This window comes from Chelonia mydas, chromosome 8 (assembly GCF_015237465.2).
Source record: "Chelonia mydas isolate rCheMyd1 chromosome 8, rCheMyd1.pri.v2, whole genome shotgun sequence".
NCBI lineage: Eukaryota > Metazoa > Chordata > Testudines > Cheloniidae > Chelonia > Chelonia mydas.
The window spans coordinates 53,930,517-53,957,526 of NC_057854.1; the positions used below are offsets into that span (position 1 = coordinate 53,930,517).

The window sequence follows — 27,010 nt, forward strand, 5'->3', positions numbered from 1 at the left end:
AGAACAATTAACACCAAGGAATTTGAAACATTAAATAAATATTCAGTGACAATTTATTATCTGATCTTTATAATTTTACAAAAAAAAGCAAGTATCAAAAAACAGCAAAGATTTTCACGAGTTCCTCCTAAACTGGTGTAAAATGTGAATGTAAGACACAGGCTGGCTTTGCTCCTGGTCAGACACATTCAAGGTTATCCCTGGGCTGGGGTGCACTGGGCCTTTGGAAAATTTTTATTTTAAAAAGCACCTGTCTTTTTTGGGGACTTGACTTGATTCACCCAAGTCACTTTGTACTGAAATATAACACGGAGTGCGTACCTGTTAGGATCAGAAATTAATCTCTTCTGGATCCCATGTACCTGAACACCGATCAAGGGGCTTTGCAATGGACACATTAGGCACCAGTCTGCATTTCTCAGATTACCAAAAGGCAGCTACTACATTGTGTTAGCTACAATCACTTTTTGCCCCCCCGCCCCGCCCCGCCCCAACATGCTGCAATGGGATTTAACTGTATAACAGCCCCTTCTACTTTTCCTCATCAGGATCTCAGGTCCAAAAAAGGAAAGCTTCACTAGGTTAAAGCCCAGGGGAAATGGACTGTCATCCTTAAATATGTCATACAACTGTGTTGTGATGCCTTAGACAATTCTGCAACAGTGTGAGTCTCCCATTGTGGACCCAAGACTTGAATGATCAAAGGAAACCGAGATAAACCATAAATGTGAGATAGGAAAAAATACTCAACTCACTGGATGGATATTCTGGTTCTTTTGAGCCAGAGCTTGTTCTTCTACTGTACTTGCTGCTGTAGGGTTCAGAGTTTGAACAGGAGAAGCATAGTCCAGTTTCCATTAATAGCTGCACCATCTTTTAAAACATACAGCTTACATTGAACACTGCCTGGTTAGCTAAAGAATTAAGACACTGCCCTGAGTCCCTCAGTATCTGCTTGGAAAGGTAAGTCAAAATCTGGCATGATAATACATGAATGCAAATCATCTTACACAAAGACTTGTATATGTGTCACTGAAATGCTTTTGAGAGTACCAAATACTCCTATTAGAAATAAAATGGCACCTCTATTATTACCCGAACAGCAAAAGGAACTCAGATATGCATATTTTGTCATAGATATGAGAGAGGAAGCAAGAAGGCAAGCTGAGAGACAGATGCTACCCCCAGGGCAGCAGTGGCATTTGGTTGTTTTGGTCATTGTACCAGCATTTTGCACACCCATGGCAAGCAGTCACTGGCTGCTGAACTTAAACCGTTTTTCTGGCAGTCAAGACACGGACAATAGACCCTACACCTCCAGCAGCGAGAGCCTGAAAACAGAGAAGTAACAGTTAATATAAAGCCACAATAACCAGAGACAAACAATTACTACTTGGACTTCAGTACATTTCATTTGAACATCTCAAAGTGTTCTGCAGACACTAAACGTCAGCATTCTGCAATAGGGAAGCATTACTACATTCATTTTATAGATGGAGAAATGGATTCAGGCATTCGATAACTTGCACAAGCCAGAGTCACTGGGGGAGTCAGGACTCTTGGGTTCTATTCCCAGCTAAGTCCCCAGCTTTGACCTTTAGATTATATTGCCTCGGTGCAAGACGACAGTTTTTAGGAAGTGTGTAATGGCTCATTTTCATTTTTACCTAATACATGATCAAACTTCACCTCTAAAGTCTGCATGCATCAATATGCAGTAGGAAGTGTGTATTAATTTCACATGGTTCCCTGGGGAACCTTGTCCTTCCCATCCCAACTGTTGCAATATGAACACTGGAATTTTAAGGGGAAGAAGGTGTGACAGGGTCGGGCCAGATGGCTACAGAAGAGTGATCGAAGGGAGATATATTAGCCCCAGATTAAGCAGGTCCCTTTTCCCTGGGTAAGATAACAGGGGCAGTTCCAGAACAATCAGGAACATGCTGGAACCAATTAAGGCAGGCAGGCTAATTAGGACACTTGGAGCCAATAAAGAAGCTGCTAGAACCAATTAAGACAGGCAGGCTAATCAGGGCACCTGGTTTAAAAAGGACCTCACTTCAGTCAGTGAGGGGCGCGCAAGGTGTAGGGAGTGAGAAGGTTTGCTGCTGGAGGACTGAGGAGTACAAACGCCACCTGGCATGAGGAGGAAGGTCCTGCGGTGAGGATAAAGAAGGTGTTGGGAAGGGGCCATGGGGAAGTAGCCCAGGGAGTTGTAGCTGTCACACAGCTGTTACACGAAACATTGTAGACAGCTGTGATCCACAGGGCCCTGGGCTGGAACCTGGAGTAGAGGGCAGGCCTGGGTTCCCCCGATCCCCCTCCCCCTTCCTGGATAAGTGTTTGACCTGGACTGTGGGTCCTACCAGAGGGAAAGGTCCCCCCCCAGAGACTGTAGGGATTATTCTCCTTCCTTTTCTCTATGCTGGCCAGTGATGAGGTTAGCTGAGTGAATGGCAGGTTTGAGCCACAAGCAAGGGCTGCTGTGAATCTCAGAGGCGAGCAAATCTGCTAATAACCGCAGGACCCACCAAGGCAGAGGAGGAACTTTGTCACAAAGGATGATTCTTATTGGACTCAAGACAGAGTCCTGGATGTAAGGGTCTCTGCTAACGCAAATTATCAGGCCAAAAGTGACAGACGATCAACACACCTTTTCATGCCACTGCAGTAACACAGCACTGCTGTTGTCAGAGGGGCTCTCAAATCCCTTGTAGATGTATTTCATTAGCAGATCAACTCCATTCTTGTCCAGAGATTGTACTGCCTTTTCAATATCATTGGCTTTGAAAGAGATGAGGACTTTCAGGACAATGCTTTCTGCACGATCCTGTAAACGAGGGAAAAAGTCATAACCTGGAACTGAGCTGATCCATACTCACATGGTCTGCGGCCAAATGTTAATGGTCTCTCAGCTCTGGGAGGCAGAACGTTTCTATTTTTAACAATTCAAAAATGTTCTGTTAAGGCAGCTCATACACACACCAAGCTGTCAAGCATACCGTAGAACAGATGTCCACCTCTGCCCTATGACAGCATGACCTCAACTGACTTTGCTACAAGATCTATAATTCTAAATGAATTTCAATTTACAGCTAACATATGTAATTAATTTGAAATTAAGTTTTAGATAAGTTAAACAGGTAGCGCATCCCCAGTTGGGCGAAGGAAGCTAGTCTCAAAAAAGAGGCACTCATTTTCTTCACTGGGTTTGTAATAAGCTTGTTCTCTTCCAGGTTTCTATCTCTGCTCACCAAGCTTGGCTTTTGTTTGCAGGACTCCACCCATAGTACTGTATAAGGGCTATACTGAACTTTATCACTGTTAATGTGTCATGGGCTGGAAAGTTCCAACTTCTTTTGAACTAAGAAGACTAAGGGTTTGATTGGCTTTCCTCTCACAACCTAAGCCTCCTCTTATTTTACATTTTGTCTAGATGGACAGTACTGCTGTGGAACAGAAGTGATCTTAAAGGAGTCTGCTCCCAAATTTCAGAAGTATCCCTACTCAGCACTGTCTGATACCTTAGCTTTACTCCTTCTCTTCCCCCATTGACTACTGTATTATAACTACTGCTTTAATTCTGTGTACACAATGTTTTACAAAATCCTTGGAAAATATCTTTAAGGCCCGGTCAGCATTACCAGCATGAAATAGTTCCTGGTAATATGATTGCTTAATCTACAGAGGCCAACCCAAACATTTGAAGCCACAGTTAAAAGCAGCTGAACTGTCACATCCATGCTGAAATATAACTACTAGCACCAAACGTTTCAGGTAACTGTTTTTGAGAACTGACCTTGATGCCATTTCAGGATCAAGAATTTGTGTAGCATGGCTAGGTCCTATCATCACCCGTTCTGTAAGCATCAACCTCTTCTCCCCCTCCCCCAAAAAGTAATTTTCTTCCTCTGTTCACTCAACCACTTGAGAGGCAGCAATATAAGAAACCTTAACTGTTAGAATGGATTCCTCCTGTGTATAAACCCACTGAACAAGTACTGTCTGCAGTTGCTTCCCAAAGGAATTATAGCCATTATCTTTCCCAATAAGCAGACACATCCTGCATTTAGAACATCAGAACAATGCATCAGAACATTTGATTTAGTGAGCCCTCTCAGATATGTAGTAGCAACAGTGATTTGGTGGGAGGCTCTTATTCTAAAATAAGAATGACGCCAAGAACAAGCTCGCGAGACAGAGCTGCCAGGTCTGCAGGTTTTCACAAGGCTTTGGGACACCAGTCATATTTTAAGTCTTTTTTCCAAGTGGAAAAACACTTTGTACAATGGCACTATTTTGTACAGCAGATCTGCCCCATGTGTACTGTGTCGTGTATTTCACTGTCAGAAGTTTTAATACTTTACTACAGTTAGCCCTGCAGAAGCAACTTAACTGTGGGAGAGCAACTTAGATTTATTTGCCCCCTACATCAGAATTAAGTTACAGTAGCCCCTATGCAACCCTAATGTCTTTGTATTTATATATATATATATATATATATATATTTTCAATGATACCAGTGCAATTCTAGTGAAGGAAACATTGTCACAGATGTAAAAAACGGCAAAATTACCAGCAGAATTTCTTACTTGATGATGCCCTTGCTACCAAGATCGTTAGGTGATTCTCAGAATCCCAAGTAAATTTGTAGGGCTGGCAGTTGGGGGAGGCAATCTTTACTGGGAAATTTGGTCTAGTGTCACAAACAAACATGGAATCCCACAGATATATTCTTACAGAGTGAATGCTTAGAGCAGAACTCCACTTTAAATAGAGCTGTGTGGGTGGCTACAGTATGGTAGATTCCTATAGTTTATCTGTGCATCGTTCAGTCTTTGGGCATCCATAACACTCAAAACTAGTTTTTGGGAGCCTTGTCCAACAGGCAAGTATGTGTGCACAGTATAGTCAAAGCTCTATCCTGGGAGTGCTTATATTTTCTAAGTTCTTATTGTTAGCTAGAATTATGGACTCAACACAGTAGCCAATCAGTGCCTACTGTTTTGGGGCCTTTTTCATAGGCCTACTTTGGCAGAGTATAGTTTGGCAACAGGGAAGAGCTTAATAAGTCTTGAGAGGGGAAGTGAGAAATCTATAGAGGACAAAGAATTAGGAAAATTCACAGCATGGCATATAAATGTGAGAGTTATTGATTACTTCACCTTTACTGCTTGGTTCTTGGTGTTGGTTGGAGGATTCTTCAGGGCTGCCTGCAATGCAGCCATCATGTTCCCTGTGAACAATGGTTAAGGAAGGATGGGGAAACAAGGACTTGGAAAGCAGTAGAGCTAGTCACAGTACAGTGGGGTTCACATGGAACTTGTTCATTACTCGGAATATCAGCTATGGAGTTGCTGAGAGAACATCTTCCATATTGAATACTTCAGTGAGTGCAACGTAAGGTAACAAATACTAGCCAATTACTAAAAGCAATGGGACAGTACTAAGGTGGTACAGTTTTCAGTACTGGAGGGCACCAATCACAGAACAAGGATCCAAATAATAGAAACATTTAGACATTCCACCCATTCTATCTTCAAACACCACACATAATGGCAAAATATCATGCAACAAGCTATAGCACGGCTGTTTGCAAAATACAGAACAATGTGATTGCTGAAATAAACTGTTAGTGGGAACATCTGTGGCCCATAAATTGGAAAAATATCATCAGTCAGGACCTCAAACTAAACATTGAAAGGAAAGGTCAATCTGTCAGTAAATTCATCACACTGTAGTTGATTATGATTCAGGAGAGTTTTCTATTCAGATTCTTATACTGCATCCACCACTGTGGTATCTAAAAACCTCCCAGTAGTGCATTAAGTGACATGACTAATATGCACCACAGATGGAGTTCATTATAGAACAACAAGATTCCAAGACTGCCTTCATCACTGTCATGAACCAGAAGGAGCACAAAACATGCTCTAGAGACACAGGTAATTCAGGCTTCCTGCTGACTGTACAGAAAAGGAAGCTAAGCAGCTCCCACTTGAATTTTCTTAAAAGGTTTCACAGTTTTGAGCATAGAAATTTGCCTTTCAGGTTTTTTTCCCCCCACCTCCAGGAATTGCCAAAACTGAATCACAAAACCCATTACTCCTTTTCTCCTTACAGTGTGCACGATAAACACCCATTTTTTCATGATCTGTGTGTATATAAATCTCCTCACTGTATTTTTCACTGAATGCATCTGTTGAAGTGAGCTGTAGCTCACGAAAGCTTATGCTCAAATAAATTGGTTAGTCTCTAAGGTGCCACAAGTACTCCTTTTCTTTTTGCGAATACAGACTATCACGGCTGCTACTCTGAAACCTGTCATTAATCCTATGTGGTTCAGCCTCGCCTTGAAAAGGCACTCCTGAAGAGAAATGCTTTAATATGTGGAAGTGAAAAGCAATTAGATTGTCACCGACTGGGTGCAATTATTCCCATAAAAGGAAAGCCACACAGAGTGCACACTTCCTCCAACCCTGAAGCCTAAGAAAAGGGGTTTGAGGGCAGGGCTTTCTCTTTGCCCCTCCCTCCTGCTCTTGTAAGGTCAGACAAGACCACATCCTCAAGTGTCTTCCCGCCCCAGAGAACTGGAAATAAAAAAAGCTGACTGATATTAACATATATAAATACAATTGTACAGGGGCAACTGTCTCCATGGATGGCAGGGTGCTCAAGCCAGGGATTAGACAGAGACACGCTAGGAAGTTTTACATTGTTTGGAACACATTTAATTGAAAATCTATTGTTTAAGAACCTAACACCTGGGTTTTAACCTTGTTTCCTACTCCTGCACTTACACTCAAAGACAACAGTCATTTATGTCATTCTGTGGGGCTAGGTGGTATTGGCTGTCCTTGCCCAACCTGAAGCCTGCCCCTAGGGAGCCACAGATGTACAGGGGAGACCAGTTCGAGAGAGAGAGGGCTGTGGTGAATCTGAGCATTGGACATGGAGGATCCTCTCCCCCTTCCCCTAGACAGTAACTTTCCAGGCCAGCAAGACCCTGGCACACTCAGTGCAGGGTGGCACAGGCGAGCCCCATCCCCCTTCCTGTGCCCTGGGCATCCTACAAGCCTGGTAGGCTCAGTAGAGGGCTGGGGACCCCTCTCCGCCCCAGGGCTCGGCACGGAACGGGGCAGGGCAGGGCGGGGCAGGGGGCCAGCCCCCTCCTCCCCTCGCGCTCCTAGCCTCAGCGCCAGGGGCCAGGACTCTTTCTCCGGCGTTGGCGGAAGGATATTGCCGCAGGCACGAGTCCACCTCGCTCTCGTCTGGCCCGGCCTGGCCGTCGCCTCCATCCTCCTCGTCCACGAATTTGTTCTCGTCATACTCATCCACATCCACGCGGCGGAAGCGCGCAGAGGACACCGTGTTCTTCGCCATCGCCCCAGAACCTACCGGCGCCTCCCGTCCGCTCCCCTCCGCAAGGCGGTGCCCGCCCCCTACTGCCCGCAGCGAGCAACACTGCGCATGCGCAGGTAGCAGAGTTCCTTCCGCCTCCCACTTCCGCTCACGCGCAGCAGGAAAGATCGCGCTCGATCGACAGTCTCTTCCTACGTAATAGCCATACACGCCTGCTGTTCGTGGGTGGGCGCATGCGCAACACAACTGCGAGTCTCTTTTTACACATGCGTGTTTTAAATCCCGCACTCCCCCCTCTTCTGCGCATGTGTCCTGAACAGACTTCCTCTTTCTCTTGCGGCATCCGGCAGGCCTTGCGCGGAGGCGTAGAGAAAGCAACCCTCAAGTGGGCGGAGGAAGGCAGGGTCCGGGGAGGAGCAGGTGAGCTGTTGTGATTGGTCGGCAGGGGGTGGTCACGTGTTCTCCCGGGGTGAGGAGGACTGTTACCATAGGAGCGGTCTCTTGCAGCCAGCCGGCGCTGTATGGGGGCGTCGTGGCCGCTGACGGTGCGCGGCGCGAAGCCCCCGATCCGGCCCCACTGGGCTAGGCTGAGCCTCTGCACGCCGGGTGGGTGTGAGCCCCCGGTACGCACCGGTGTACGGGGTGCGGCTTATCTCTGGCAGCCCCGGTGTGGCCCGCCCCCCGTCTGTCCTCAGGGGCTACCGCAGGAAGGAGGTTACTGCTCCAGAGGCCTGTCTCCCTTCCTGCAATGCTTCTCCAGCGCTTTCCAGTGGGGCGCCCCTGAGTGCTTCCTGGTGCTGACGAATTCATTCACCCCACCCAGCTGCTCGGGAGAAGGGTTAGCGCTCACAGCCCCATTTTGTAGATGGGGAAACTGAGGCACGGAAGTGCCCAAACTTTCAGCAGTGCCCCTTGGTTTTGGCTGCTGCAGTTTCTAGGTGGGCAGGTTTTCAATTTCACTTGTCTCCTTTTTGAGCAGGCATGCTCGGTGTTGCTAGCCCAAAGTGTCCAAAATCAGGCTCTTAAAAAATCGAGGTAACTACAAGAATTTGGGCTATAGTGAGTTTTACTCATAGTCATATGATGAGTCAGTGGCAGAGTTGAGGCCAAAACCCCAAAACTTGACTCCCTGTTCCTACTCTTATTTTCAAACAGTAATTCCTTCCTTTATATTGATATAAACATTTTAATCAATAGTCCTTAATACATATTGAAATCAAATTTGAGGTATAAATTATATTAGTATTGTATGTTAAATAGACATTGGTAAGTAGTTTGAGTTCAGAATCTGGGATTTACAAAAAAGGATTTTACAGAATCTAACATGAATCATAATGCTTTCCTAATGCTCAAAACAATATATTATTCTAGGACATTAAACTTTGTCCTGTGGTGCTGGGAACCCAAACTCAAAAGCCTTGTGCTAATCCATAACAAGGGGAAATTAAAATTGACTTTAAACCAAAAGTGAAACTGACTAGCCAACTTTTACTGTTCAAGCTGAGTGAAATGCAGAAAGTAATACAGACATAGTACATTTTAAAAAACACTCCATTTTAATCATCTAAGGTATTAATAACATAAACAGATAATCTTTTTAAATAAGATTTTTATCATGCATTCCTTTAAATAAATGTGTTCATTTTTTAAATAATTGTATATACATTAAGAAGTTCAATTTAAAATTCCAGTCCAACTCCCACTGAAGTCAGTGGAAAAACTCAATCGGGATTGAAGAGGGCCCCAGAGGTTTGCATGTTACTAAGATTTAGAAGCGTTTAGATTTAGGGAGTTCTCATACTGTGACCTTAACCCTGCAAAGATTCATGCAAGTGAGTTGTCCCCCTGAACTTCCTGAAGTGAAATCACTCAGCACCTTGCAAGATCAAGCATCAGAGTGGGAAGTGTGAACCTCTTGGATGCAGAATATGTGTTGCTATATTGTATGGACATGTGAGAGATTAAGTGTTGTTTGAGCCCCTACTGAGGAGTTATGTAAGGACTAACGCACAATTAGATTCTTAATGCCATGGTCACAAAAATAAAAAGGGAGTGGGAGAATTGATTTTGCAGAATTAATTGGTATTTTTTTGGTTAAGGTTTCTGTAACATCACTCAAAACCCCTTTTGCTAGAGATCACAAGTTACCAGCTTTGCTATAGAACGCTGCAACTAAAACACTTTAAATATTCGTAACAAATATTTTGTATTACAACAGTGAAAGCACTGATCTATAAAACAACTCACTCTTCGTACTCTATATGCTATCAGCACTGCCTTTTTAAACTTGATATGAAAGAGATCTCTTTGGTGTTCACTCAGTTTCATTTTTTATATATTTCTAATCTTATATATTTTTAAAATCTAATTTAAAAATCATATTACATGAACTTCTGGCTGATGAGAGGTGGCAACCTTGGAGTGTAAAGGCTTTTTTATTCACAAGACAAGTAGTGGGAGTATAGTGTTCCCCCATGTATGTCCACCCTTACCTGAAGGAACCACTTCTAGGGATTCAGGCAGTGTTTGATCTATATTGTCCTTTTCATCCTTGCCTTGTGCCGGGGCTTCCAACAAGGATACTAGTTATGCTGACATCTTATATGATGTGGACACCTCTCCAGTAAAAATCAGATTGAGACCGTCAACTTCATTTATTGTAAGTCACTAAAAGTCATGGGCAGGTACTGAATTTTCATCATTACTGGCCTAGACTGGATTTAAACGAGTGTGAAAGTTTCCATATCCTTAACATCACAGTTCTCTGAACCATCCAGTCCCTCTGTGTATTAACTTTCATAAGAGATGGATTTTTTTTTTTTTTTTTTTGCCCTTTGGTATCTGTGGTCTTGCTACTTAAAAGTCGTTCATTGATTTCTACCACCTGAACAGGTCTTCCATGGGAAAAGGTTTGGGAATGATTGGTATAATTAAATAACTCCTTGGGCATCTTTAAATGCCTTACAATATTTTTAGGTTTGGGATATAAATGTTGCCCCCCAAAAGGCAGAAACTTGCTCGTGAAAGGCACCAAATGGCTGTGACTCATCAGTGGTGGCAATCTGCCGTTCATCATTTGTGAAAGTTGATGAGAGGGTGTATTAGCAAAATAGTCTTGCTGCAAATTCTGCTGAGGTTTTAGATTTTCATATATTGCCTGGGGAGATGCTTTCATTAAGTAAGATTTAATTCCTGTTATGTTGTTAATTTTATATGAATTTTGTTGGTCAGCTAATGCTCTTGCAGGTAAAATTGGATGATAAAGGGTTGCTTCTGGCATACCACTCACAAAATTGCAAAGGAGGGAATGCCAGACCCCACCACATAATGGGTTCAAAGTCACATGAGGCCACAAGCTGGCAAGGCTTCGTAAAGCTTCACAGTTCCATATGGACACGGGGAAATCATCCTCCATGTGATAAAGCTGAGAGAAATAAATACAGAGGGTAATGTCTGGGTACTTTGTCAAGAAGTTGTAGATCTTGCTTATGCAGCAGTGCTCAGCTTCATTACAAGGAGAGTAGTTGGAATAAAGAATTATGTACCTGATGCTGTCATAGTCATATGTAAGTGCATCCAGATAGCCACCCATCTCAAATAACATGGACTCTGGGTGGATGTTATACTTAATGCAGTTGGTTGCATGGCCCTTTTGGACTAATGTCCCAGAGAAGCTCCTCAGTTCATAGAATATAAAGTGTTTGTTTTGAGGACTCATTAGCCCATATGGGAATCCAAAGGCCTTATGAAATTCCATATAAGGGACTCTTGCTTCTTCACTTGTCCGTATATGATAGGGGCAGTTGGCACAGCTTTTGCTCAGTGTCTGCCAATAATAGGGCTTTACTACTGTTCCTTGATTTGCCAGATATTCCTGGAACAAAGTTTCCCTTTCTGGGTTCATATTGTACTGGAAAATCTCCCCACTCATATTTCTGTAATTGACAGTCCTGAAAGAAGAAAAAAGAAACTAATAATTTATCCCTCCCATTTCCCTTGCACTTGCACAGCAAACATTATAATGCATATTCGTCTCCAACGGATATGCTGGTGCACAAGTACAGACAAGAAAGCTTTGTGGATTGCAGCTTCAAGTGAAGAGAGGGCAAGTTGGCAATATGAGTTTCAGATTGTCCTTGTTTTTGCAGGCCTGCTTTCTGTGTTTAAAATAAATTAATCAGAAAATGTCTCTTCCTGCTATTACCTCCCCTCCCACAAAAGTACAAAGTGTGTGTGTGTGTGTGTATATATATAAAAGCATTGCATGCTTTTCAGAAATTGGATCACTAGATTTGCTGTATACAATCTGAGCACAATCAAATAGTTTAAAAAAAAGTATAATTACCATCAATACATCTCCAGACCAGGATAGTAGTCAATGTGTATGTAGTCGACTTCACAGGCTTTCTTAAGTCCAGTTGTTGATTCCCATTTTAGTCTAATAAATATTACAAACTTCAGGAGGTGAGCGTTAAGATCATTTGTTCAATTGGAAAAAAAAACAGTTTTTTTCCCCTTGTCTCCCATAGACCAGCTTGTAGTTTTGTTGTATAACTTTACTGAGGTGTGACAACCCTACTACAGTCGTGGTGAAGGCTCTAAAGGCAACCTCATTTTGATGTTTGCAATTGCCAAATGCTAGGATACGCAGACACAAACGAGACTTTTTCATTTGTTTGTATTTCAAACAGTCTGCTGTGTTTAGCTTTCTTTCCTTTGCCTGTCAGTATTTCATTTTCCCTCTTCATTTATTAAGTTCCCTTAATTTTTTTCAGATATTTTGGTACACGTGGGGTTTTTTTTGTTTTGTTTTTTTTGAGGGGGAGGGGATAAAAGATGCACAGGTATAACAAACCAAAATATTTATTTGGCATATTGATACCAAGTAACTAGTTGTTATTCATCTGTAGTGCCAATCCGACAAAGAGGCACCATTGTTTTAGGTATTGCGCATACACGTAACACAAAATAGTCCCTGCTTCAATCTTGATTTTGCTAAAATCCTTGCGTAGGTTTATGATCGTTGGATCTTTAATAAGTGTGTAAGCAGTCTGATATACAGTGGGCCAAATCATGCTAATCATACTCTCAAACAACTCCAAATTGGAGTTAATAGGAGTTTTGTGTAAGGTAAACAAGATTTGGCTTAAAGATGCTCTGGCTAATTATTTTCCTTTTTCAGTTGGACCCGGTCACTTCCTTTTCAAAAAGCTCCAGCGGGCTCCCCCTTTCCCACTGATTCAAGTTTAAATTTCCTGTCATTGCTTTCAAGGCCCTGCTTGGCTTTCCTCCTTCCACCTGCATTTTGGCTCTTATTACGTTCCTGCAAATCCTCATTGCTCCGCTGACTCGAGCTTCACTACTCCTTTTGTTTCCTTGTCACACTCCTGTCTTTTTGCCAAATTCCTTGCTCTTTCCTGTGCATGAGGACCTGCTTCAGGAGATTGTTCCATCTGCTTCTCATTTAGGGTTCTCCTAAAGTAGGGGTGGGCAAACTTTTTGGCCTGAGGGCCGCATCTGGGTGGGGAAATTGTATGCAGGGTCATGAATGTAGGGCTGGGGCAGGGGGTTGCGGTGTGGGAGGGGGCTCAGGGCAGGGGGTTGGGGTGCAGGAGGGAGTGTGGGAGGGGGCTCAGGGCAGGGGTTGGGGGCTGGGGGCAGCGGGTTGGGGTGTAGGAGGGGGTGTGGAGTGTGGGAGGGGGCTCGGCAGCGGGTTGGGGTGCGGGCTGCAGCAGGGGGCTCAGAGTAGGGGGTTGGGGTTCAGGGCAGGGGGTGTGGAGTGTGGAAGGGGGCTTAGGGCAGGGGGTTGGGGTGCGGCAGGGGGCTCAGGGCAGGGGGTTGGGGTGCAGGAGGGGTGTGGGGTGCGGCAGGGGGTTGGGGTGCAGGAGGGTCCGGGGTGTGGGCTGTGGCCCGGTGCCACTTACTTTTAGCAGCTCCAGGGTGGCAGTAGCGTGCAACAGGGCTAAGGCAGGCTGCCTGCCTGCCTGCCCTGGCCCCGCGCCGCTTCCGGAAGCAGCCAGCACCACATCCCTGCAGCTCCTGGGGGAGGGGGAGGCAGAGGGCTCTGTGCGCTGCCCTTGCCTGCGGGTACCTCCCCCGAAGTTCCCATTGGCCGTGGTTCCCTGTTCTAGGCCAATGGGAGCTGCAAGGCATAGTGCCTACAGGCGAGGACAGCGCATGGAGCCCTCTACTAACCCCTCCCCCAGAGGCCGCAGGGATGTGGTGCCAGCTGCTCCTGGGAGTGGCTCGGGCTCAGGGCAGATAGGGAGCCTGCCTTCGCCCCGCTGCCCCACGGGGCTGGCAATCCCGCAGGCCGGATCCAAAGCCTTGACAGGCCGGATCTGGTCTACGAGCCGTTGTTTGCCCACGCTTGTCCTAAAGGGTCTCTTCCTGAAGCCCACAAACACTGTCTGTGTGATGTTGAAAATATTCACACTGAGTGTCCTATTGTGTTCAGTCTTGTATGTGTCTGTCTTGATCATTGTAATTTCATCAGGGCAAGGACTCTGTATCTGTCTTCTACACTGATGAGCACATTGGTGCTTAAATGGTAAATAGTACTCATAATAAAAAAGAGTGGTTCTGAGGAAGAAAAAATCCTCGGAGTTTAGATAAACACCTTTTGAGGGGCTTATCTGCACCTCTCCAGACCTCCTGTAGTTTGCCAATACTAGCAAATAGAAAAAAGGTGAAGCATTTGGAGAAAGGTGTGTGTTACTGTTGCCTTCCGTGAGCAGCCAGATTGGCCACAGGATGGCAGCATAGCACACACGTGGTGTTCAGCATTTTATACTCACTGGCCATAAGAATGGTTTGAACTTTATTCTCTGTTTGCAGTGTTGTTGTAGCCATGCCAACTTTATTCTGTGTATGCAGTGTTGTTTCACCCATGTTGGTCCCAGGATGTTAGATATACAAGGTGGCTGAATTAATTTCTTTTATTGGTCCAATAAAAGATATAACCTCACCCATCTTATAACCTTATTATGACATTTAACAACGTGCTGCCAAAGAGTCTCTGACCTCTTCCCCTAAAACTCCATGTAGCTCTGATACAACAACAGCAAATCTTCCAGCCTCCCAAGTTAGTGCTGCAGTATCCTAACTGAGGAGCTGGGAGCCCCAGGGTAACCTGTCAAGGACTCTGGGTTTCATTGGGACTGTGTGCATGTGACCTGAGTGCATATGTGCATCTGCCCTCTGCTTCCCTGCCAGCTCTGTCCTTATGAGCCTGCAGGGGCTTAAATTGACAAGGATCCTGTACTGTAGTACTTCAGGTTGCAGCATTCTCATCAATTTAAATCCCCTGCCAAGTAAGAAGAACGGAACCGACAGGGGAGCGGACTCCAAATGAATCAGTGAATACAGCAGAGCTCTGCTTCTCATTTGCCACGTACACTATTCTCATAGTGGAGGAATGTGGGTCAAAAGAGGAAGGGTGGCAAAAAAAATCAAAAAACCCTCAAGCAAAATGGAACAAAACTGACCACTCAGCAGGTTCTGAGGACAAGTCGGCTTCCGTGCCTTGTTGTTTAAATTGTTGAAAAAAGAAAAAGAAAGGCTAGATGCCAATTTAGTTGTATAAGCTCTATTTAACTTTCTTAAATGTCCAGGTCTGGTGGATGAAGCAGCTGGTGACCTTGTGGAACTCTCCACAAAAAAAAATTCTTGTCAAGTGTACAGCTGTAGTCAATAACACTGAGCACTTACCTAGCACATCTCATCCTCAAAGCACTTTATAAACATTAGCAAATGGTTTAGTAGTTAAAATACAGATTGGTGAGGGGGCACTATCCCCAGCATTGCCCCTCTGAGTGTGCCACTGGGCTGGATTGCTTACAGAGACAGTGGCTTCTGATTCTGGGAGCCTAATTTGAGACACTGTGGGTCTGATTATTTATTTATTTTGTAAGTGCTAAGCACTCAGAACTCTAGTTGAAGTTAATGGGTGCTGTGGGTGCTCAGCACTTGTGAAAGTCAGACTCAATGTGTATCAAATTGGACACTTAACCTGAGGCACCCCAAATCAGTAATCATTTTTGTTAGCCTTAAAGCCAAATTTTGCAATCCTTACTCAGGAAAAAATGCTATTGATTCCAATGGGACATTTGCCTGACTAAGGGCCCTGGGTTTGGTCCTATAGTTCTGTATCTGTTTCCCCTTCTGTAGAATGGGGATATAGTACTTATATACAGCACCTTGCAGAGGCAAGGGGTTGTGAGCCAACAAATTAATATCTGTAATGTGCTCTGAGTTCCTTAGATTACACTGTAGGAGTATAAATATTTTATTAGCTTCATTCTGTTTATTCATAACAATTAACCAGTGCACAGGCTTAGGGAACAATAAGGACCCTCAGAAGTCTTTTGTTTTGTCTGGCTGCCCCTGTGTTCAGCCAAGAGCGCTTCCAGCACCCTCTCTTCTACTTATCTGCTTTCCTTATGGACTTAACCCTGTATTGATCAATGGGGGAGTTTTCCATCTGCAGGAGGAACACAGGAGTTTTGGGCTGCAGCAGTGTGGAGAGTGGGTCTTTAATTTTTTGGGGGGGCTGGGAGGGGTGTGAAATCTGCCAAGCGTCTAAAAAAATCATTTTGTATGGAATATGGGTACATTGCATAAAAGCATCATCCTGACATAATACAGTGATAGGCAGGGCATTTGCTAGGCATTCCAAACTCATTCCAGTAAAACCTTTAAACCACAACACAAACATGTATTCTCTATATATAGGAATCCCTTCATCTATGCCTGAAATGCAGCCATCTCTGGGGCAGACAGCAGTTGCCATTTAATGGTGCACAACAGCACTATACAACTGTTTATGGAAGGAAGTGAAGAGAATTACTGTATTCAGTTAAAACTACAGGGTGAATTTAAGTGGTCAGCATATAATTACTCAAGTTGGAATTTGGCCAAGACACAGGCCATATGTTCTTGTTCTTGAGAGAAATATACCAACTGGTCAGGACCTCACTTTTACATCTTCTCCAAATACTAGATGCAATCATGTACCTCTTCAGAATCTGTGAAGCTCCTTACACCCCAATCTATCCCAAGTTTGCCAGTTTTGAGTGTAATTACTGATATTGGTTTTATTTACTTAAGGATAACATGATTTATAGAGATTTTCTTTTGCATCGAAGGAAATACACGGATTAAGGGTTTATATAGAACTTGGCAAACATTTATCTAAAGTATAGATATAGTTCCAGAAGTGTGATGATGATTTTTCTCCATTAATTAGCCAAATTAAAAAGCCAAAGTTTGCTGTCTCTAGTACAAATATATTTACATAAGGGGGATCTAGTATTCCCCCTCTAAGTAATGCACTTTGTACAAGAATGCCCCCCCCCCTTTTTTTTTTCTGCTGAAATCTCTGAGCATTGAAATTCTGTAGCATTTCTTAGCACTGCCTGGTTCAAAATAATCTCTACTGGAAAGCATTTTACACATGACTTCATTCAGTAATAAGTTTATCTGAGTTCAAAGTACAGAAGAGTCATGTGGTCCTTAAACAATCAGAAACTTAATGTTTCTGTTCTATCTTAAGACTTTAAATATGGGGGCGGGGAGGGAGAAGCAGGATATGATCCAAAGCTGTTTTTGATTTAATGCTTTAGTTTCATTTGGAGACTTGGGGCTGGATCCTGCAAAGTGCCCGCAAGTCCCATGTGTCCTGGTGTTTGTGTCTCACTGTTTTTACACAAGTGTAACTTCACTGACTTCAGTGGAGTTATTCCCAGTGTACACTGGAATAAGTGAAATCAGAATCAGGCCCCTTGATCCCAATATTGTGGTGAACAGTGGAGACTGTAACAAAGGGAAGATGACCTGGCATCGCCTATTTTGGTATTTGTAGCAGCAATAGACAGCTGATGAAAATATTGTTGGGGGCTGGTGAAAAGTGAAAGCCAGAGTGCAGGGTTTGTGAATTCAGAGCATGCAAAAATAGGAAACAGCTTTGTCTTTAACCAGGAACACCAAAGCTTCTTAATCCTCATCTACATTGCCCCAAATATTTCAGTGCTGGAACTTCCTTTGAGCAGACTGTGCTAATGATACTGAACTGTCCGATGGTTTTTATGAAATTGATGGTGGAGACTGGGGTAAAGATACTAAATACATTTTCACTGATGAATTACACCAGGATTTTCAAATCGGATACATAGAATGAAAAACTGGTGCAGCCATTTAGCCTCCCAGTAATTTAGCTATTATGGGATAATCTCCGTAACTAACTTTTTAACATAGTTTTAAAATCATCAGGACAGGTTGCCATCTTTGCAACTTGCACTGATTTTTTTTCCTCTTAAATAAACAGGCTGTTCCCTCCACCCAGTGTTTTGTCCTCCTAAGAGAGAGAGCTCCGTAGCCTATGGACTTGAAAAAGGTAACTTATATGTATTTGAACCAAAGATCACCTAGGAAGGTTCAGTGAGGAATGGGAGCCTGAAGAGAGATAGTAAGTCAGTGTAGTGAAGAAATCACTATTTCTAAGGCACGTTTTATTTGCTCATAAAAATTCTGATCAAGGCTCTGGTCCTATAAAAGAACAAAAGAACAAATTGATGTCATTGGGACTGCTCTTGTGCGTAAAGTTAAGCACATGTGTAGGTCTTTGCAGGATTGGAGACCAAAGTAGTAATGCCTGCTAAAGCTAGTTTGTTTGTTGTACGTGGGATGAGAACAGACATCTAGGAACAGTAATAAATACTGTAGAAAGCTAGCTAAATCCATACCTGGTTTACCTTAGAGATGAATTTGGCTCAATGTATGTTTGGTTGAAAGTGTGTAAATGGAAGCCAGAGGCCAGATACCCTGAATCACAAGTTCAAATTTCAGGATTCTGCATCCTCTCAACATAAATAAATTTAGTTCTATGCATTTTGCTCTAGCAGTATTGCCATACCCAAGCATTCAAAAATCACAAATCAAGCACTAGAAAAATCATGAGATTTTAAAAAATAAATGGGGAGGCAGGGGAGTAGTTTCTTTTTCTTCTGGTGTTGGAACGTTTAGGTTTCACATTTTCATGCTTTTCTCTTTAGCCACAAGGGCTATGAAATTTATCTTTTTGGGTTTTCTTGTTTTTTGTTTTTTTAAAGGAAAGCTGAACTTCTTATGTAGTAACCTGATTCCACCATCTGGAACTCTAACAAAAGCACCAAATAATGTGAGACTCCCATTACAAACCACCCAGATCTTAAAAACCTCAGCCCTCTCCATGCTGTATGAACATTAAAGTGCCCATGATATTTTTGTAATGCTAGGGAGTTGCCAACATTTTTCTTTTTCCACACTGGTGGGTGGGGTATTGCCACTCTCACGCTGTAAACTCCAGCATAGTTCCCTGTGTACCAGTATAAGGAAGGTGGGGCTGGAAGATCTGCTGCTACACAGATAGGCTTATCCTCCCCGCTGTGACATCGATGGGCACATTATGTATCTGGGACTATTGCATATATATATATATACACACACACACATGCACATTTCTTTTTAATTGATTTGGTTGAGGATCTAGCCCCTGTTGACATCAGCTTGCCAGTGGAGGGAGAGTAGTTTGTTTCATATCACTAAAGATACTGAATCTGATTCTCTTATTCATACCAGTATAAATCAAAAATAACTCCATTAAAGTCAATGGAGTTACTCTGGCGTAAATGAGGTATGTGATCAGAATCAGACCCTGAATGCATGTTGGTTCCACCAAAGTGTTGCTTAGCCTTATCAGTCCATATGTGTATATTAATTTAGGATGTTCTGCTTTCTCTTTATTGAAAACAGTATCCATAAGTGATGTCACTAGAGCTGGTTGGGAATTTTTCAATAAAATGCTTTTTCATCAGAAAATGCTGATTTGTCAAAGCTGAAACTTTTTGTGAAACTTATTAGTTTCAACAAAAAATTTGTCAGGAAGGCTTCTCAGGTTCTGGATGGCATTTAGAGAGACCCCTATTCCCCAGAATAGCCAACAGCTGGGTGGTTTGAGTGCTCAACTGGTGCTGATCAGCATCTCCCGCATCCTAGGCGAGTGTCTCGCCAACGGCATATTAGCTATTCTGAGGTGAATATTTCTCTACTTTAAATTTTTAAAGGTCTAGTTTTTGTTCTGATGTAGAATGAAAGCAAATGCCGAAACCTTAAACTTTTTGCAAAAGTGAATTTTTGTTTTCGGGCCAGCCCTATGTGTCACATCTGTGGTTGGTAAAGATCAGAACTATGGATATATATTTTTTATTTTTACCGTACAAAAAAAAGCTGTTTTATACCCTATATTCGGCTAGTGATATCTAAAATGAAATGACAGCAATTGAAAGCTGTACAAAGAATTTACTGAACTTGTGCACAGTTATTTAAATGGGGATTGCTGAACAATGATGTGTGCTAGTGGCATGGGAGTCCGAGTGCTAAATTGATGAATTATTTGTCAGTGTCCTATTTCTGGCCAAGTATAATAAATGCTCTAGGAACAATATGGAATCATAAATTGAACTGCACAAGACTCTTCTTTTTACTCTGGATTTTGCTTGAGGGTGGTGCTGGTAATTTGGTTAGCAATTTGTCCTTTCTTGTATAAATTGTGGGGCCATATTCTCATCTTGGCCACTGCAGGGAAAATACAGAGTAGGTCACCTGATGGAGTTACTCTGTGTTTAACCTGATATCAGAATCTGGCCCCGAGGTTTTTAGAGTTATATACATGGGCTCTGAAATTGTAATTGAGCACATTTATAGAAACCAATAAATACATTAAATTATTGGCTGAGCTGAAACTGTTTGCCACATGATTTCTGTTCAGTACTGGAAGAATAATGAACAAAGATTTTTTTTTTAAACAAATAGATGGCAATTGCCTCTAGCTGTGCAAAGAGATTGAACCTGAGAAAATGGAAGATAACGTATTCCAGCTTTGAAAGACTAGTAAAATAAAAAGGCAGAAATTGTCCTATATAAGCAGTAGTTTATAAGATGAACAAAGCTGTGAATTTCTGTATGCTGTAGGAGGAACTGATTGCTCAAATAGTGGGCAATAGAGATACCACTAGGAAGTTTAAGTGAGAGGTGACCTTCCCTAAGGAGACAGGATGGAGCAGACCGGATTTTGTTTTGGGTTAAGAGTTTGTTTGCTGTTTGTTGCTTTTAATTTGGTCATAAAAGGGTAAGGTGTCTCCTTTACTCCCCCCAGCTCCTGCTCAATAAGGTGATGGCTCAAGTCACAGGATGAGAAGCTCCTCCTAACTTATATAAATTATCAATGTTCAGTTTAACTGAAACTGACTTCTTTAGGTCAGATTTCCCTCTCAGCCTATGATAACCCAGTGCCCCTATGGTGCATATGTTCAGAGACAGAAGTTGTAGAGACCTGGGGAATATATTAATTTATTTGGGAAGAACACCTCAACAGCCCAACACTGTGGCATTTAATTTCAGAAAGGGGAACTATGCAAAAATGAGGTTAGTTAAACAGAAATTAAAAGGTACAGTGACTAGAGTGAAATCCCTGCAAGCTGCATGGACACTTTTCAAAGACACCATAATAGAGGCTCAACTTAAATGTATACCCCAAATTAAAAAACACAGTAAAAGAACTAAAAAAGAGCCACAGTGGCTTAACAACCATGTAAAAGCAGCAGTGAGAGATAATAGGCATCTTTTAAAAAGTGGAAGTCAAATCCTAGTGAGGTAAATAGAAAGAAGTGTAAACACTGCCAAATTAAATGTAAAAATGTAATAAGAAAAGCCAAAAAGGAGTTTGAAGAACAGCTAGCCAAAAACTCAAAAGGTAATAACAAAATGTTTTTAAGTACATCAGAAGCAGGAAGCCTGCTAAACAACCAGTGGAGCCCTTGGACGATCGAGATACAAAAAGATCACTTAAAGATGATAAAGTAATCGCAGAGAAACTAAATGAATTCGATGCTTCAGTCTTCATGACTGAGGGTGTTAGGGAGATTCCCAAACCTGAGCTGTCTTTTGTAGGTGACAAATCTGAGGAATTGTCACAGATTGAAGTGTCAGTAGAGGAGATTTTGGAATTAATTGAGAAACTTAACAGTAACAAGTCACTTGGACCAGATGGCATTCACCTAAGAGTTCTGAAAGAACTCAAACGTGAAATTGTGGAACTATTAATAATGGTTTGTAACCTGTCCTTTAAATCAGCTACTGTACCCAATGACTGGAAGATAGCTAATGTAACGCCAATATTTAAGAAGGGCTCTAGAGGTGATCCTGGCAATTACAGACCGGTAAGTCTAACGTCAGTACCGGGCAAATTAGCTGAAACAATAGTAAAGAATAAAATTGTCAGACACGTAGAAGAACATAAATTGTTGCGCAAAAGTCAACATGGTTTCTGTAAAGGGAGATCATGTCTTACTAATCTATTAGAGTTCTTTGAGGGGGTCAACAAACGTGTGGACAAGGGGGATCCAGTGGACACAGTGTATTTAGATTTCCAGAAAGCCTTTGACAAGGTCCCTCACCAAAGACTCTTACGTAAATTAAGTTGTCATGGGATAAGAGGGAAGATCCTTTCATGGATTGAGAACTGGTTAAAAGACAGGGAACAAAGGGTAGAAATAAATGGTAAATTTTCAGAATGGAGAGGGATAACTAGTGGTGTTCCCCAAGGATCAGTCCTAGGATCAATCCTATTCAACTTATTCATAAATGATCTGGAGAAAGGGGTAAACAGTGAGGTGGCAAAGTTTGCAGATGATACTAAACTGCTCAAGATAGTTAAGACCAAAGCAGACTGAAGAACTTCAAAAAGATCTCCCAAAACTAAGTGATTGGGCGACAAAATGGCAAATGAAATTTAATGTGGATAAATGTAAAGTAATACACATTGGAAAAAATAACCCCAGCTGTACATACAATACGATGGGGGCTAATTTAGCTACAACTAATCAGGAGAAAGATCTTGGAGTCATCGTGGATAGTTCTCTGCAGATGTCCACGCAATGTGCAGCGGCAGTCAAAAAAGCAAACGGGATGTTAGGAATCATTAAAAAAGGGATAGAGAATAAGATGGAGAATATCTTATTGCCCTTATATAAATCCATGGTACGCCCACATCTTGAACGCTGCGTACAGATGTGGTCCCCTCATCTCCAAAAAGATATACTGGTATTAGAAAAGGTTCAGAAATGGGCAACTAAAATGATTAAGGGTTTGGAACAGGTCCCATATGAGGCTAGGACTTTTCAGCTTGGAAAAGAGGAGACTAAGGGGAGATATGCTAGAGGTATATAAAATCATGAGTGGTGTGGAGAAAGTGAATAAGGAAAAGTTATTTACTTGTTCCCATAATATAAGAACTAGGGGCCACCAAATGAAATTAATGGGTAGCAGGTTTAAAACAAATAAAAGGAAGTTCTTCTTCACTCAGCGCACAGTCAGCCTGTGGAACTTCTTGCCTGAGGAGGTTGTGAAAGCTAGGACTATAACAGGGTTTAGAAGAGAACTGGATAAATTCATGGAGGTTAAGTCCATTAATGGTTATTAGCCAGGATGGGTAAGGAATGGTGTCCCTAGCCTCTGTTTGTCAGAGGGTGGAGATGGATGGCAGGAGAGAGATCACTTGATCATTACCTGTTAGGTTCACTCCCTCTGGGGCACCTGGCATTGGCCACTGTTGGTGGAGGATACTGGGCTGGATGGACCTTTGGTCTGACCCAGTATGGCCATTCTTATGTTCTTATGAATATTTACAAAAACTATTCAAGAATATTAGGTATAATTCTTGTCTCACATTGGTTTAAATCAGGACAGTTCTTTTTAAATCAATGAAGTAAAACCAAGATCAAACTCGAATTCATCAATACTATAAATCCGGCAAACCAACATTAGCTAGTGCAAACAAAAGGACAACCCCACCTACCCAAAAAATCCCCCAAACTAACCCCACATAGAGAGCCTGAATAAACACATAGGCCATGTTGCATCAACACACTCTGTCAGTGTTGTGCCAAGGAGAAAGGGGATACCAGAGCCCGGGGCTCCTCTCGGGGAACACCCTGTCAGCAAGCCCCCAGAGATGGTTAAACATGCCAGCTATGAGCTTGAGTACATCAACTGATCCACCCTTTGCCTCTCCAACTGCCTCTCTAACTTCTTGAAATTATTTACAAGAGTGGGTACTGGAGAACCAGGAGCTAGAATTATTTAGAGATTTAAAAATGCTTTTGATACAATCCGTCAGAAGATGCTGTTCGAGAAACTTGGTGTTTAGGGAAGTAGAGAGAAAATCATGTTATGGATTAAAAACTGATAGGAAGCAAAAATTAGGGCTGCCCAATCCAAATTTTTGTACGGCTCAGTGAGGCGTAGGTTTGGTGTTTCAGTACAGGCCTACGTCTAATCTACTTATTAAGGAACTGGAAGGAGAGTGAATAAGACAGAGAGATAACGTTTGCTTATTTAACTGGCTTGCATTATTGCAGTATACAGAGATGAGTGTTTGGTAGAAAGTAAGAAAATTCAGGATTTTTGCTGGACCTATACTAGAATGTGAGAGGTGTTTTTTTTATTTTTTACATCTAGTTTCTGCTATTGGTTAGTGTTGTTTTAGTCACTGAAAATAAAGCATGTTTGGGGAACTGCCAGGAAGACACGATTTGAGAACATGGCTGTTGTCTTTCAGTTTAGCAAAAGGTTAACTGTTATCTTTGGTTATCTCATGATCTTAATCCGATAGAGTGATGCCCTTAGTATGGGTGGTGTGAAGTGGCTGTGTGCCCTTTTAACAGCTGACAAGAGAATGGATTGTATTTTTGCCTGTTGCACGGAAGACTGCTATATGGGCTACAATTGCCTTGTTCTGTTCATTCCCTTTGAAGCATCTGGCATCAGCCATTGCCAGACGACAGGATACTGGGCTAGTTGGACCAGTGGCCTGACCCAGTATGGCCATTCTTATGTTGATCTCTCAAGTACATGAAGATATCCTTGATCAAAGCTCACTAATCCTGCTTGTTGTTATGTGCACAAGCTGAGTTGTATTCATTACTTCGATGTGCAGTAAATTTCAACAAGAAATCGACTGAATATCCTGTTTGTAGCATGTGCCAGTTCTAGTATTTGTGTTAGTATTTATCATGGCTTTTCAAAAAACGAAACATGGAGACATTTGTGGATCTGAAATAACAAGAGACCTCGGCTTCTCCTGATATTATTCCTTGCTGGTGACAATCCAGTGAGACGGCTGAGGCAAAAAAGACAGTGAAAACATAAACACAAATAAAAAATATTTATTCTGGTTCCTGTGGAACAACAGCTTAAATTATATCAACGGAATAATGGACTTCATCTTTAAATTCCTATCATTTGCCAGTCTTACACAGTGAGAATTGCATGATCTCATTTAATTACATATGTCGTTTCTTTGCCAGATCTGTCAGTTCCTGTGCTTTCAGCTGGTGTCATGTTTAGTGTTGGTGGGTTGATCTCACAAGGTTCAGAGTTCAGATGCAGATCAAATAAAGACCAAAGTTATTTGTTTAAATCAGACTTCTTGGGTTTGCTTCTGGTTGTGTTAAAAATATCACAAGAACAGCCTCTCTTTTGGTGTTTTGGTATTTCTACCCAAACATTTCAGAAACTCCAAAACCATTGATTCTTCAGGTCTAGAAATCGACAAAGATTGGGGTAAAAGGTATCTTACTTCTGAATCAGGTTCCCTATTTCTAGATGTGTTTAAAATAAAAAATTCTTCAAGAATAACTATCCTCCATACTGCTATAGCACCTTTCATCCAAGGATCCCAATACGTTTTACACACGTTAATGAGTTATACTGCACAACACCACTCTGAGCTAGGTATATGTTAGGCCTGATTCTCATTTATACTAAGGCCCCTTTATACTAGTCTGAGCAGTGTCAAGGGGCTTAGTGTAATTGAGAATCAGGTCCTCTTATCTTCATTTTACAGGAGGAAAACTGAGGCACAGGTAATAGCCTTGCAAATATTTGTTGCCCAGTGAATTAGGGACTAGGCTAGGAACAGGTTTCAGAGTAACAGCCGTGTTAGTCTGTATTCGCAAAAAGAAAAGGAGTACTTGTGGCACCTTAGAGACTAACCAATTTATTTGAGCATAAGCTTTCGTGAGCTACAGCTCACTTCATCGGATGCATACTGTGGAAAGTATAGAAGATCTTTTTATACACACAAAGCATGAAAAAATGGGTGTTTACCACTACAAAAGGTTTTCTCTCCCCCCACCCCACTCTCCTGCTGGTAATAGCTTATCTAAAGTGACCACTCTCCTTACAATGTGTATGATAATCAAGTTGGGCCATTTCCAGCACAAATCCAGGTTCCCCTCCCCCCACCCCCACAAACCCACTCTCCTGTTGGTAATAGCTTATCTAAAGTGACCACTCTCCTTACAATGTGTATGATAATCAAGTTGGGCCATTTCCAGCACAAATCCAGGTTCCCCTCCCCCCACCCCCACAAACCCACTCTCCTGTTGGTAATAGCTTATCTAAAGTGATCACTCTCCTTACAATGTGTGTGATGATCAAGGTGGGCCATTTCCAGCACAAATCCAGGGTTTAACAAGAACCTCGGGGGGTGGGGTTAGGAAAAAACAAGGGGAAATAGGTTACCTTGCATAATGACTTAGCCACTCCCAGTCTCTGTTCAAGCCTAAGTTAATTGTATCCAATTTGCAAATGAATTCCAATTCAACAGTCTCTCGCTGGAGTCTGGTTTTGAAGTTTTTTTGTTGTAATATCGCAACTTTCATGTCTGTAATCGCATGACCAGAGAGATTGAAGTGTTCTCCGACTGGTTTATGAATGTTATAATGCTTGACATCTGATTTGTGTCTATTTATTCTTTTACGTAGAGACTGTCCAGTTTGACCACTGTACATGGCAGAGGGGCATTGCTGGCACATGATGGCATATATCACATTGGTGGATGTGCAGGTGAACGAGCCTCTGATAGTGTGGCTGATGTTATTAGGCCCTGTGATGGTGTCCCCTGAATAGATATGTGGGCACAGTTGGCAACGGGCTTTGTTGCAAGGATAGGTTCCTGGGTTAGTGGTTCTGTTGTGTGGTATGTGGTTGCCGGTGAGTATTTGCTTCAGGTTGTGGGACTGTCTGTAGGCAAGGACTGGCCTGTCTCCCAAGATTTGTGAGAGTGTTGGGTCATCCTTCAGGATAGGTTGTAGATCCTTAATAATGCGTTGGAGGGGTTTTAGTTGGGGGCTGAAGGTGACGGCTAGTGGCGTTCTGTTATTTTCTTTGTTAGGCCTGTCCTGTAGTAGGTGACTTCTGGGAACTCTTCTGGCTCTATCAATCTGTTTCTTCACTTCCGCAGGTGGGTATTGTAGTTGTAAGAATGCTTGATAGAGATCTTGTAGGTGTTTGCCTCTGTCTGAGGGGTTGGAGCAAATGCGGTTGTATCACAGAGCTTGGCTGTAGACAATGGATCGTGTGGTGCGGTCAGGGTGAAAGCTGGAGGCATGTAGGTAGGCATAGCGGTCAGTAGGTTTCCGGTATAGGGTGGTGTTTGTGACCATCGCTTATTAGCACTGTAGTGTCCAGGAAGTGGATCTCTTGTGTGGACTGGACCAGGCTGAGGTTGATGGTGGGATGGAAATTGTTGAAATCATGGTGGAATTCG

The 27,010-nt window shown here is 42.5% G+C and overlaps 3 protein-coding genes and 1 long non-coding RNA gene across 14 annotated transcripts in view; 2 read left to right on the top strand and 2 right to left on the bottom strand.

The window, feature by feature from the left end:
* The window catches only part of LOC119566954, a 30,772-nt gene extending 24,550 nt beyond the window's left edge, over positions 1-6,222 (top strand). Inside the window, exon 6 of the long non-coding RNA XR_005226553.2 lies at positions 3,437-6,222. This is a non-coding gene — a long non-coding RNA (uncharacterized LOC119566954). The remainder of the gene's footprint in view (positions 1-3,436) is intronic.
* On the bottom strand, positions 36-7,505 carry ARPC5 (actin related protein 2/3 complex subunit 5). The gene is made up of 4 exons (XM_007061132.4): positions 7,241-7,505; positions 5,166-5,238; positions 2,654-2,830; positions 36-1,331 (listed from the first exon to the last, which is right to left on the bottom strand). Exons 1-4 carry the CDS (start codon positions 7,381-7,383, stop codon positions 1,269-1,271), a joined length of 456 nt encoding a protein of 151 aa, XP_007061194.1. The 5' UTR covers positions 7,384-7,505; the 3' UTR covers positions 36-1,268.
* Positions 7,506-7,589: 84 nt separating this feature from the next.
* The window catches only part of RGL1 (ral guanine nucleotide dissociation stimulator like 1), a 158,178-nt gene continuing 138,757 nt past the window's right edge, over positions 7,590-27,010 (top strand). For 4 of the 11 annotated variants that reach the window (XM_043521181.1, XM_043521189.1, XM_043521186.1 and 1 more), the window contains exon 1: positions 7,596-7,782. The gene's annotated coding sequence lies outside the window, so the exon portion shown is untranslated. Of the gene's footprint in view, positions 7,969-17,683; positions 17,756-23,590; positions 23,598-27,010 lie in introns of those variants that run through there. The other 7 variants (XM_043521185.1, XM_043521188.1, XM_043521182.1 and 4 more) reach the window with 6 other exon arrangements.
* Positions 10,064-11,280, bottom strand: APOBEC4 (apolipoprotein B mRNA editing enzyme catalytic polypeptide like 4). Its single transcript, XM_007061210.3, has one exon. The coding sequence runs from the start codon at positions 11,264-11,266 to the stop codon at positions 10,064-10,066; it is 1,203 nt and encodes a 400-aa protein (XP_007061272.2). The 5' UTR covers positions 11,267-11,280.

Coding starts and splice junctions, on each gene's coding strand:
- APOBEC4 (XM_007061210.3), bottom strand. CDS start 11,266: ATGAACCCAGAAAGGGAAACTTTGTTCCAGGAATATCTGGCAAATCAA.
- ARPC5 (XM_007061132.4), bottom strand. CDS start 7,383: ATGGCGAAGAACACGGTGTCCTCTGCGCGCTTCCGCCGCGTGGATGTG. Junction 2,831..5,165: donor CCAAGAACCAAGCAGTAAAG/GTGAAGTAATCA, acceptor CCTCGTTTACAG/GATCGTGCAGAAAGCATTGT. Junction 1,332..2,653: donor TACTGCAGTGGCATGAAAAG/GTGTGTTGATCG, acceptor CTCTGTTTTCAG/GCTCTCGCTGCTGGAGGTGT.